This window comes from Leucopleurus acutus (assembly GCF_964270905.1).
Source record: "Leucopleurus acutus genome assembly, chromosome: 9".
Lineage (NCBI taxonomy): Eukaryota > Metazoa > Chordata > Mammalia > Artiodactyla > Delphinidae > Leucopleurus > Leucopleurus acutus.
In genome coordinates this window covers 46,718,615-46,731,437 of record NC_139144.1, presented here as the reverse complement: position 1 = coordinate 46,731,437, position 12,823 = coordinate 46,718,615, and the positions used below count along the sequence as shown (strand labels likewise).

The following is a 12,823-nucleotide window of genomic DNA, read 5'->3' as shown; positions in this document are numbered from 1 at the left end:
CCTACTTAAAAGCAAACATGCCGAAATTTAGGGATTTCCCATTATATATAATAATAATTTTAAATGCCTTCACAAATTGACCATAGAACCTTCATAATTTGACCCTAGCCTACCTTCTTCGTGTTCTGCTGACTTCTTGCAACCTCTTCTTCTCTTTATCCTCCCAGCCAATTCTCCCTAATGTTCAGAAGTAAGGAACAATTTTCCATTCTTACGTGTGACATGTTCCTTCTCAACTTTTTACTTTTACATAGTATGTTCCTTATACTTAGGAGAACTTCTCTGGCCTATTCACTATCTGTTGAAGTTCTGAACCTCTTTTTTATCTGCCAGATCTGAGTATCATCTCCTCTGTTACATCTTCTCTACCTTTTAACTTTGACTATGACTCCAAGAATATCGTACACAGTGTTGGTTACATCACACTGCTATTTGCTTAACTGATTTCACTATTAGATTTTGAACATCTTGAGGGCAAGAACCATGTTTCATTTACCTTTGTATTACTATTATTTTACTGAATATTAGCGGAATCTCACTATATAGTTATTGAATTAATAAGACAAAATGAATCAGTGTTGTGTATACTGAACAGATCTGGGGACTTTCCTAAGGACCCTCCCTGATTTTTCACGACTGATATTCTCTTTTAGACATTGCCCTGAAAGGGAAGAGAAGAGAGAATAAGAATATTGAAGGCAGTGTTGATGACTACAACCTGCTTTGATTCTGTACCCAAACTGAGATATTCCAGAGAGGTTTCTTGACTGTCTGCACCACTGGAAGCTGTTCACATCACACCATTGAAGGCTAATACATTCATTGCATTTGATAGTTGAACAGTTTAATAGATGAACTTATGCTCATGTCTTATTAACCTGAGTTTTACTATCTACTCAACTTGTTATGTTTTTAGATTGTCACAGCAGCACTTTCAAAAGTATATATATATTTAAATTGTTTGCTTTAGGTTTTTGGTTATATAAAAGGTAGATTTTCTTATAAAGATACTCTTTGCTCTCAAATCCTACTGTAAGTTATTCATTTACATAAAATATTACCCAGTGGAATTCAGAGATAAAATGTTTGAGGATGATAATAGTTAGAATACTAATGTTGAACACTCATCATGTCCAGGTGACTGTCCATTAGTGCTTTAAATGGAGTGTCCTATTTAATTCTCAAAACAACCATGTGAGGGAAAGCGGCATCACTCTCCTACTATGTAGAAGAGAAAAACAGAAGTGTAAACAAGTTAAGCAACTTGCCCACACTATACAGCTGTGAAGGATCACAGCCTGGATTGGAATTCCGGGTGTCAGACTCCAGAGTCATAATCACTATAGCTGTGGAGAGTATAATTTAGAAGTAAATTTCTATTCTACCTGAAAATCAGAGGTTGTTCTGCTATCAGAATCTTAGCATCCTCTTCAATAGGTTGGTTCTTTCTCCTTGAAATCTGACACTTCCCCTTTTTTTTTTACTCCCTATATGCTGCTGGTAAATGCACTCTAAATCCCTTTTCACTTCTTCTTTGGGACAATTTCATTACTGCTTCATGAGCCAGCGCACCATGATGCATCTCATTACAGCCCCCCTCCTTGATCAACTGTGTTGATGATGAGACACAAGTACCAAGCCATTACCAAATGCATGCTTGTATTTATTCTTTTTGCCACCTGAAGAATGGGAAACTATCTATGTAATTCTAGAGACTAGGATATGTATTCATTTCTTTTATACTAAAGATAAATATAGAGGCTGCAATAAGAACAATACCTATAGAATTAGGCAAGTACAGATTTGGATGTTTGACCAATTGATTAAATTTCATTGAAACAAAACAAACAAAGACAAAAATAAACTCTAAAATCAAAAGATCTGCACTACTCTTATCAGTTAATGTTTGTCTTCCTAGATCGCATTTTAAATTCCTTAATGGAAAAAATTGTCTTATACAGTGTTTCTTGCTAATAATGGGTGATTATAAACATGTTATTTTGTGTTGACCAGATAAAATATACTACAGCCTCCTTGCCAAACTAACTTTCCTTATGTGACTGTGGCTATGGACTACCAAAAGCCTATAGTACGTCAGTCGACGTATTTCTGAGAATCATACTATTATAAAGCTTATGGTGATCTTGAAGTAAAAAAGTAGCATAATCATTTGTAAAATTTTATTTTAAGAGTGTTTGGATTTTGGTGCTGAGAAGTAATTACTTTAGTGTGATTTATGTTTGAATTTAATTTGCTTTATTCATGTTAGGTGGCCTTTTTCTCGTCAAATGTTTTTATATAGTCTTTCTGTCATGTTTAGTGGCTTTTATCCACCTACACCCCCTCTCTCCCATCATTGTATGAAATAGAAGTGGTACTTTATCATGGCCTAATAAATATTGGCTAGGTGCTGAAGGTACTTTAATTCCCAGCCTCTGAGAAAGGGCTTGGATCTTTGTGTTGGGTGTTCTCAGATACAGAGATGTAAACGCCATTTTTCTGTTCCATTTGCAGGTCACATGTGCCAATTTAACAAACGGTGGAAAGTCAGAACTTCTAAAATCAGGAAGCAGCAAATCCACACTAAAGCATATATGGACAGAAAGCAGCAAAGACTTGTCTATCAGCCGACTCCTGTCACAGACTTTTCGTGGCAAAGAAAATGATACAGATTTAGACCTGCGATATGACACCCCAGAACCTTATTCTGAGCAAGACCTCTGGGACTGGCTGAGGAACTCCACAGACCTTCAAGAGCCTCGGCCCAGGGCCAAGCGAAGGCCCATTGTTAAGACGGGCAAGTTTAAGAAAATGTTTGGATGGGGTGATTTTCATTCCAACATCAAAACAGTGAAGCTAAACCTATTGATAACTGGGAAAATTGTAGATCATGGCAATGGGACATTTAGTGTTTATTTCAGGCATAATTCCACTGGTCAAGGGAACGTATCTGTCAGCTTGGTGCCCCCTACGAAAATAGTGGAATTCGACTTGGCACAGCAAACCGTGATTGATGCCAAAGATTCCAAGTCCTTTAATTGTCGCATTGAATATGAAAAGGTTGACAAGGCTACCAAGAACACACTCTGCAACTATGACCCTTCAAAAACCTGTTACCAGGAGCAGACCCAAAGTCATGTGTCCTGGCTCTGCTCCAAGCCCTTTAAGGTGATCTGTATTTACATTTCCTTTTATAGTACAGATTATAAACTCGTACAGAAAGTGTGCCCCGACTACAACTACCACAGCGACACACCTTACTTCCCCTCTGGATGAGGATGAATGTAGGGGTGAGACTGAAGCCTGAGGAATTCAAGGTCACATGACAGGGCTGTTACCTCAAGAAGAAGGTCCCATCTGTTGCCTGGAATGTGTCTACACTGCTGCTCTCGTCAACTGGCTGCAAATACGCTCGTGGAAAACAATCTGATGTAATTTCTGCCCAGTCAGCTTCATCTCTCAGTATAGTTGTAAATCACCACAGATTCTAAAGCCACACTTGAAGACATGCTCTCACACATAGATGTACACAGACACACTCTCATATACATTTCAGCTGGCATCCGTCATGATTCTTGTCAAGAGGGCTTTCATTGTCTGACTCATAATGGTTCAGGATAAACGATCATCAAGCAAAAGGATTAACTAGACAGTGAATGGTTTTTAGCACTTGCTGTTATGGAAATCTCCTTTAAAGTCTTGAGTACATGCTAATCAATAATCCCCACTCATGCATTTCTACTGCTTGGAGTAGCTGTACTGGTAAATACTACTGTAGGAGTATATGCTTGTTAAAATTGGAAAAAAAAATGTGTCTTTAGAGCTCAGTATTCTTTATTTTATGAACACAACAAGTGTAGTAACTTTTTCCAGCATTCAGTAGGCACATTCAAGGTGATACAAGATGGCTCTTTTTTCTATGGAGGGAGCCTGTTCTCAGTAAAGATGAGCAAACATTTGGAATTTACATGTGGGCAGACACTGGATTACAGCTTTCATCACCAATCATTGGACTTTTGCAAAGTTGAGACCAGCTAAGGTTGCTTAAAATAAGTTCTGATCATTATATAAGAAGGGAAATGCCTGACAGACACCATGTAAGTTATGTGTCTGTCTTATCTTTACTACACATATTGTAACAAATTCAATATCCTAGTCTTCATTTGTATGAATGGTTTGTATTGTACATAGTTTAACCAAGTGTTATTTGAGCTGCTTATTAATATTAACTATGTACTTGTCTCTCTGCTTGTTATTGGTTAAAAAAGAAAAAAAAAGGATATGAGGAATCCATTCTATCAATGTAGCTGTGAACCCCATTAAAAAGACAAACTTAATGTACAAAGCATTTATTCAGCTCAAGTATTGTTGACAGCTATACATATACAACATTACAGTCTGTCTGTATTTAGATATTTTATTTCTGGACAAATGAAATGTACATAAAAATAAAATGCTTAAATTTGAGTTTCAATATGTACTTGTGTAAGATGGTGATTTAAATGGTTCTGACAAGAAAAATGTGTTGGAATACAGTCATGGTTTTGCATCTCATGTCTCTAAATTTGTACAGAACTAACTAAATTGCTATTAGTTGCCCAGTCAAAACAACTTAGGAGTTTAAGTCTCAAAACTGGGAAACAGTTGTGGCATTCAGTATTACATACATTTTTGGTTTGCTGTCATGCTAGTTGTCCAAGAATACCAAAAATCAATGAACATAAGGAGATGATTGAGGTCTCCTAAATTAATTATAGCTAGTTGTTGTTGTTGTTGTTTTCTTGTACAGCGTCTTTATTTAGCAGGATATTGAGAAGGTAATTTTTTTTTTTCCTTAAAAGAAAGCCAAGATGTCTGAAGATTGTGGCTGACTTTCCCTGATTCTACTGTATTGACTCAACTGAGAAAATTACAATTACAGTGAAGGGCTTCTATGCTCAATTTACATATAGCAAAAGGGATCGATTTATCTATATAGCATTATTTTGGGGCATTAAGCTTTACTTTTTAAAACTAATTACCATACACAATCCCAGCAAAATAAACAGAAGAAGAAATATGTGAAGTAATAACCCATACTTAAGGTCACAAATTGGGGATTGGGATATGAAAAGTCTCAAAGGTTAACCAAAGAGGTCAAATTAAGAACATTCACCCATTCTCATTTTCCCTTCATGCTGCATAGGGGTAAGTATGTTTTCATACAGAGAATAATAGAAGTTCTACAGGGAACCCAATACCACAGAGTTCTAAAGTGAGAACTCAATGACTGATTTGACTGAAGAGAGCCTTCAATTGCCAATTAAAGACACATCATTCTGTTAAGTGTCCATCTCTCAAAATCCTCCAACATAGCTAGACAACCATTTATATCAATGTATTAATTAATTTGCTGTGGAATTTAGAAGCTGATGTTACAACAGACTTCTCTGGCACAACTGGCAGGAAGAGCTTCATGAGTCCCAGCTGCAGAACATATTTTCCACAGATTAAACCTTGTTATTCTGGGGTTTATTTATCAAAGTGATCACTTAAGAGTCAGTTCTCTCTTAACAAAAAGGAGGATAAGTAAGAAGGCAAAAATCTTTTCTTTTTTTTTTTGGATCATTTGATTAGTGGCCTGTGACTTTCATTATGTGGTGTAATCTGTCCTGTAATCCAGCATTCAAGATAAGATGAAAATATGTTTCAGAAAACAAAAAGTATATGCTTCAGTCTTCACCCATCTGCCCTACTCTCCAAAGTTCTCATGAAATATTGCTTTTACATTTTTATAAACATATAGAATGCAGCTAATTAACAATGCATTGAATTATTTTTCTGTAGTTTTTCTTTAGAAGGAAAAAGGAGAAAATTAGCAATTCCCTAATGAAGATTTCAATTTTTTTAAATTTAAACTTTTAAGACTTTTTCTGGGCCTGTACTCACATATCCCTAACTCCTATATCATCAGCACCTCCATCTGTGATATAGAAAAGTTGTGATGATATAGAACTTTGATTCAAAAGATTATTTGTATCTAATATACTTCTGTTTTAGACAAGGAAGAGGATGAAGAAAGATGATGAGTAAGAAAATTCAAAGGTTCGCATTAAAAACTTTACTAGGCCAACTTGTTTCTTCAACAAACTGGTTAGTTAAGTTTTAGTTATGCTAGAAAATCATTTGTTATTTGGAAAAAATAAACTTAAAGCTTCCCTAAGGAAATTGCTTTTTCTAGAGTCTTAAATATTCTTTCACACCTTTGCTAAGATATAGAAAAAAAGTCAAGGTGGAAATAGATAGCATCTGATGCAAACATGGGTGTGTTGTCATTTATTGTTATTTTCAGAAACATTTTAGTAAAATTGAAATTATTATAAAGAAATGATTATTGCAACTTCTCACCGCATGGAAGAAAAATGATACAAGTTACTGCTTTATTTATGATAAAAACAATGAATTGTCATGGTATGGTTTCAGTTGGGCATTTTGGGGTCCATGACTCCTGTGAGAATTTCTCTGCATGAGTAGAAGGGGCATAACTATTAATAGTACAGTACTAAAGTTCTGGAAGTGATTATTCTGGAAGTAATTGAAATACTTGTTAAATTTAAAACTGTGGACAGGAGTCTTCAGGTTCCTACATTTCAGTAATAAACTGTAAGCCATATTTTTACACAGATAGATTAAAAAAATCATGAGAAGCCTGAGAAAGTGTTTGTCTTTTCCCTTTTCCCCACTGCTTTACATGTAAGCAGCAGCTTAACCGATATAAACAGCTCTTTGGAAAAACAATTTGCATCTCCACCATCAACTCTGAATCACAAGTTTTAGCCTGAAGCAAATTCAAATGGCTGTGTTTATTAACTTTGGAAAGACTTGGTTAATGTACTAGTTTCAGACATTTATTGATATTTATTCAATTATCAGTCTTTTTATCTATTTTATATTTATTTTTATCTTTATATTTTTATTCAAATAAAATGAAAATCAGTAGATCAGAAATTAAACATTTAAACACATTAATTTGCATAAAAATATTACTATTTACCTAGTTTGTGGGTGACAAAAATTGAGGACCTTAACAGAACTGAATCCTGAAAAACTGATTGCTAGGTCAGCTTTTCTCAGGAGTCCCATGCATATCAAAGAATGATTTCAGGGCTTGGGAGCATAAGGAAAACAGTCCTTCTCAATTTAGAATTGTGGTGTATCATTGCTTTTTATATCCAGTACTATCAGAAATACTTTTAAGTAACAAATTTACAGTTACTTTTATTTTTACTAGGATGGCAAAGAACAGAAATCCCATGAGAGTTTTAGTTTCGATGTGTTTGTGTGAACAAAGTCTAGAGAAATCACCTAAAATTAGGAGAGTACTTGTGCCAAGTAACTGGCCAAGTTTGATGGAAAGCAGTTTAATATTTATAATTCTGCATTTAGAGGATTATGCCCTTTATTACTGCTGGATTGCAGGATGACTGTAAAGGCCCTAAAGGCAAAGGATACAGAGACTTCGTTTCATTGGCTGTAGTGGCTGTTATGGTTGGAGGTGCCAAGTGTACATTCTCCCAAAATTAGACATACAGCCAAAGCTCTGTTCACATCAACCTCACCTGACAGTTGCTGGATTTCTAATTCCTAATTCTGTGTAAGGCGCCTCAATAAACAACTGGAATTACTGATTTTTGATACTCAAATTCCTTGACCCAAACACATGAGTAAATTTGGTCATTGAGAGAGTGACTATTTCAAGAAATAATGCCAGAAAGTTGTTAGAGAGCCTCTATTCTCAAATAAGTTTTAAATATGTATGTATGTATATGTAATATACATATATATCTACCATTGTTTCTGTTACTGCCAAGATTCACTTTGCCAATTTTCTGAAATCCAGTTTTATTATTACAATTAATTTCTTTTCTGCATTTTATAAAAGTTTTCGGTAGAAGGCAAAAAAGAAATTGTGTACAGTGTAAGATAGTAGTCCGGTTTTTATTCTTTTACATATGATGTCCAGTTTTCCCAACACTATTTATTGAAGTTTTTTCCTAAAGAGTTTTTATTTGTATGGTTTTAGAGCTATTTTTGGAGTCATTTTGTCTTTTAGAAGCTTCTCTGTATGATCAAAGACTGCATTCCATTGTCTCTGGGAGGTCTGGGATTCTCTCTTGCCAAGAATGTGCCTCAAGGTAGACTTATCCAAATTAAAGTTCCAAGTGGCCACCACAATTCCAAATTATCCAAAAGTTCACCCATTTTCCAAACAGGCACAAGATTCTGATCCATAGGGGGTATACATATAGAAAGCAGGAGTTTTCTGAGCGAGATGGAGAAAAAGTTTTAGACCAGGTGGAAACCATCTTTGCATTTAGATTCCCTGAGAGTTCATAACTACAAGGGGAGTTTCTTAACAGCTGTTCCAAAACACCGGGACTCACGTTTTCCTCACTTTTGAACAGAATGGGGTGACTTACCAAGGAGCTTTAACAAACAAAATAGAGGTATGCACAATAAAGTGGGACAGCTCAAAATGCAAAGGCAGCAGAGCCTGGGCCCAAAAGAGAATTACCCTCAAATTCCAGGGTTGACAAGAAAGCAGTGAGCTCAGTGGACTCTGTAGGTACCAGCATGAGTTTGCTCACTGTCCTCAGAGTCATACGGGGTCTTCTTTGGATCCCACTCTTAATGCTATGAACAGGTAAATGTTCAGAAATAACAGAAGTAAGAACAATAAATCCCTGAAGTAGTAATTAATAGAAGCTTATTGTGCACACACCAAAAGGGCAGTTTGCAAACTGGCAGCACTCAAACCAGAACATGGAATGAGGCTCAGGAGTACATTGTTATAAAGCAGCTTATGTAGTGAGAAGGCAGTGACTGTTTATTCTTCACAGTGACTGGTTATATTTGAATTCTCTTCAATGATAGGGCATTGGTTAGCGGTTACCTCATATCAATTTTGGGAAACGGTTTAAGTTTTGCCTATGATTTCCAGAGCCATAAGCATGAAATGACTCAGGTCAAGTTAGTGTTGCAAAATAAGCTAAATTAAGGTTTGGATTACTTAAGTGGTTTTGCCTGCTCAGGGAATTTTCAAGCCTGTTCTCCATTTGGGTTTGATTTTAACAAGAAAAAAAAATGGCTCCTGCCTGCTTTAGTGAAGGTGGTGCCCACCAGCCTGCATTGCCAGAGGGGATCCCAGCAAGACCCTGCCCCTCAGTCGACCTGCTTTAAAATTAGCAAATAAGCTTCCTTCACACAAAGTATGGCACTTTTCAAAGGGCTGCTTCTGTGCTGGGCACTGTGGCAGATGAGTCTGTGTGCGGACCCTTTAAGAGCCGTTCTTCCGTGGCCGCAGCCCGTGGTTCTCGCGAGCTCATGGGCATGCGCGCTCTCGAGATTTTTCCAAGCGAGGCCTTTTAAGGGCTTGCCTCTCAGGTGCAGGTCTTAATAGTTGGCGTACCCGCCGTGGAGTAGGACTCCTTCGGTCCTCAGGGAGAAGCTTCAGGTTCTGAGCTCGCTCAGATTGTGGGTCACCGTGGAAAGACTGTGTCTCAGCCTTCTACCTGCGTTGATGCGGTTTCCCTCTGTCTGCTCGCCCGACGTGCAGCAGCAGCTCCACGAGTTTTGGGGGTTTTTCTCAGAGAAAATCGTTCCCTGTGTAGCTGTCGACTCAGTTTGTCCGTGGGAGGAGCCGAGTTCAGTATCTGTGTTGCCGTCTGAGCCGCAGTGCCTCATAAACCTGTTACGTGAGGTAAGCAGTTGTTATTCTCTCTTACTTTCTTTACCCAAAAGAGAAAGGAGTGCAAGTTTCTGATAATGGCTAATAGTTGTTGAACACGTAAGGATGAGCCCTTGACTGTGCCCGGCCATTTCCGTGTGTCCCCTCACTTAAGCCGAGGTTATAGAGACTCTTCCGAGGCCCCCCTTGCCGTGAAAAGTCTGATGCTTGGAGACATGGAGTAACTTCGCCTAAAGCAGTACAACTCGTGATACATCCAGGAGTCAAATCCCATCTTCAGGACCCCAGAGTCTGACTTTGAAACTGCTACTTCTCTCCGTTACTCTGTGAAAAAACGTATATGCAAAATTAGCACATCTAATATGAACATATAGTATAATTATATAAAGAAGAGATGAAAAATTCCTTGAATCCATTTGTTTTTCTTCAGCGGCTTGCTGTTTCTCTTACTTGTCCAGGCCCCTCAGAGTCCCGTGTGGCTCGGTCAGTTGCCTCTGCGGTGGATGGGCAGCCCAGGCCAGCCAACCCGTTGTGGTCCCCCAAACCTGTGTGTGTGTGTGTGCGCGTGTGTGTGTGTCAGTGTCACCGTCACCCAGTCCCTGCGTCGGAATCTCCTTTCAGGGAAATCTTCCTGTATCTTTAGGAAATTTCAGACCATGGTTTCTATTTTTCCTCAAAAATGAGTCAAGTAATTTTAATATGGTTTTCAGTCAACTTTTTGTATCATTTCAAAATGTGTCTTTTTGCCCTTCTGCTCTAAGCTTTAAAGTCTTTTTCTCACAGAGGGAAAACAAAAACACATTTTATTTTCTATGTAAAGCTTAGTGGATGGGGAGATTCGGAAGGATTTGCTCAATCTTCTTTTCTGACATACTTAGTTTTTCTTTTGCTGTGTCTTATTCTTGAAACAAACACACCGAAAAAATTGTAACAATTTTCTCTAATTCCTCAAGTCTTTTAAAGACCTAGCTCTAAACACAAAAACAGGGATTTAGAATACTCTTAATACCCTGGCCCTCTGCCTGTAACAGTGATATGTGTTCCTCTTTTTTCTCTTACTCATGTTTTGCTCATGTTCAAAATTAGCACACTTTGAGAGAACCCCTAAGTGTGAAGGCAAGTTATACTCCATTGGTTTAACTGTCCTGAAATTCTGTCATGTTGTAAATAACTTATGAGCCCTCTCTTCATTGTTAACTGAGCCTGAGCTCCACCTTTTCATTTTTCCACAGATTTTAGGGAAAAATCAAATATATCATTAAAATAACACTTGTGTTTCAATCTGTAATGTTTATAATATTTTACTGTACGTAAGTTATGAAAACTAAGGGATGAGTTGAGTTTACAAATATAGTTCTTCATTTTCTTGAGTTCACAGGTTTTTCCTTCCCTCCCTTTCTCCCTTCCTTCTTCCTTCCTTCCTTGGTATTTGCCAGCTATTTTTCATGCAGGGCCTTTTGAAGTAATGCTCCCAACCCCTCCATACATGCATTTACTTCTTTGGACCACGTGGGCTCTCCTTGACATAGGCAACTACAGCTTTCCAACTCGCTGCTTCTGTGAGTTTTTTTTTTTTTTTCCTTTTTTTTTAGCAGAGTTATTGGGTTTGACCAAAATGTTTGTCGCTTTCTCTTCTTTTAGCTTGGGTGAAGTATATAAAAAGGGAGACCTTGGAGCATTAGAGCACAAATTCTACTTTATATGTAATAGAAAAAGTTAAGATTATACAGAGCCAGTTCCTCCATACTCATTTCTCGCACTCAGAATAGGTGCTCCTTGTTTACAGGGTGAAGAAAAGGAATTTACTCGTGGAAGGCAAGATTATAAATACCAGTATGATTCTGGGAAAGAGCCTCGTGCTCTCGGGCTTTGTTCTGAGAATAGAAATATTTTGGGATGGAATCTGGGGAAGCTGGAAGTCTTGCAGCAGAGTTGAGATCACTGTGTGGAGTATCTAGGCCATTGGAAATGGGATATAAAAAGTGTCATGAAAACAACGAAGTTTTCTTTTGTTATCTAAGAGTGGTGTAAACTTGAGAGAGCCCAGTATACCCACAAGGCCTTGAGTTTGGGACAGGATTGGCAGGAGCAGTCTACCAGACCTGACTACTGGAGCCCAGATGGATGTGTGTCTCTGGGAGGCCCGTGTGGGCTGATGAGGAATGAGGATCAGGTGTCATCTCTTGCCAACACCATGTGAAAGTTTTTTGTAATTTTGGGAATAGGTTGGAGAATAGGTGGAATAGAATAGAATTTTGGGAATAGGTTTAAGCCAATAGGCTTAAATTGGCTTCAGTTGGCTGAGATTTTAGTGTTCTCCGTATGGTAGAATTTGGGCTTAAGATAAAAATTAAGTTGTAGAAAGGTAAAAATTACATCTATTCCACAATTGATAATGTGACTTGAAATTAACATCTGCTAGATATTTTCATTCATTTGATAGAAGGTGTTGATATCTGTTTTGTGGAAGGTGCAGCCCTAGCACACTGATTCTGAAATAGACATGTTTTAATCTAGAGATACCTATACTGAAGGACAAAGTAATTTATTAAAATGCAGGAGGATTTTGTGACCTATATGATGATTTCCATCCAATATAAATCTTTTTTTTATAGCCATGACTACTTAGTCGTCTTTTTTTAATTAATTAATTAATTTTATTTTTGGCTGTGTTGGGTGTTCATTTCTGTGCGAGGGCTTTCTCTAGTTGCAGCGAATGGGGGCCACTCTTCAAAGCGGTGCGCGGGCCTCTCACTATCGCGGCCTCTCTTGTTGCGGAGCACGGGCTCCAGATGCGCAGGCTCAGTAGTTGTGGCTCACGGGCCCAGTTACTTCACGGCATGTGGGACCTTCCCAGACGAGGGCTCGAACCTGTGTGCCCTGCATTGGCAGGCAGATTCTCAACCACTGCACCACCAGGGAAGCCCCAATATAAATCTTTAATTTTATATTGGCTTAAATAACCTTTATAAATAATGGTTTTGGATGAAAGGGATAATTATAGAGATATGAAGGAGATGGTGAAAAGGTAAATATTTTCAACTCACACCTTTAATCATTCTTTTTATCCTCCCTTTCTCAGTCATGTTTTTACAG

General features: G+C 37.7%; 1 protein-coding gene across 1 annotated transcript in view; it reads left to right on the top strand.

Moving 5' to 3' along the window:
* NXPH1 (neurexophilin 1) overlaps positions 1-3,276 on the top strand; it is a gene marked incomplete at both ends in the record, with an annotated part of 288,833 nt that extends 285,557 nt beyond the window's left edge. Inside the window, one exon of the mRNA XM_082845918.1 lies at positions 2,515-3,276. Within this exon, the coding sequence (XP_082702044.1) occupies positions 2,515-3,276 (762 nt within the window). The remainder of the gene's footprint in view (positions 1-2,514) is intronic.
* Positions 3,277-12,823: the final 9,547 nt, after the last annotated feature.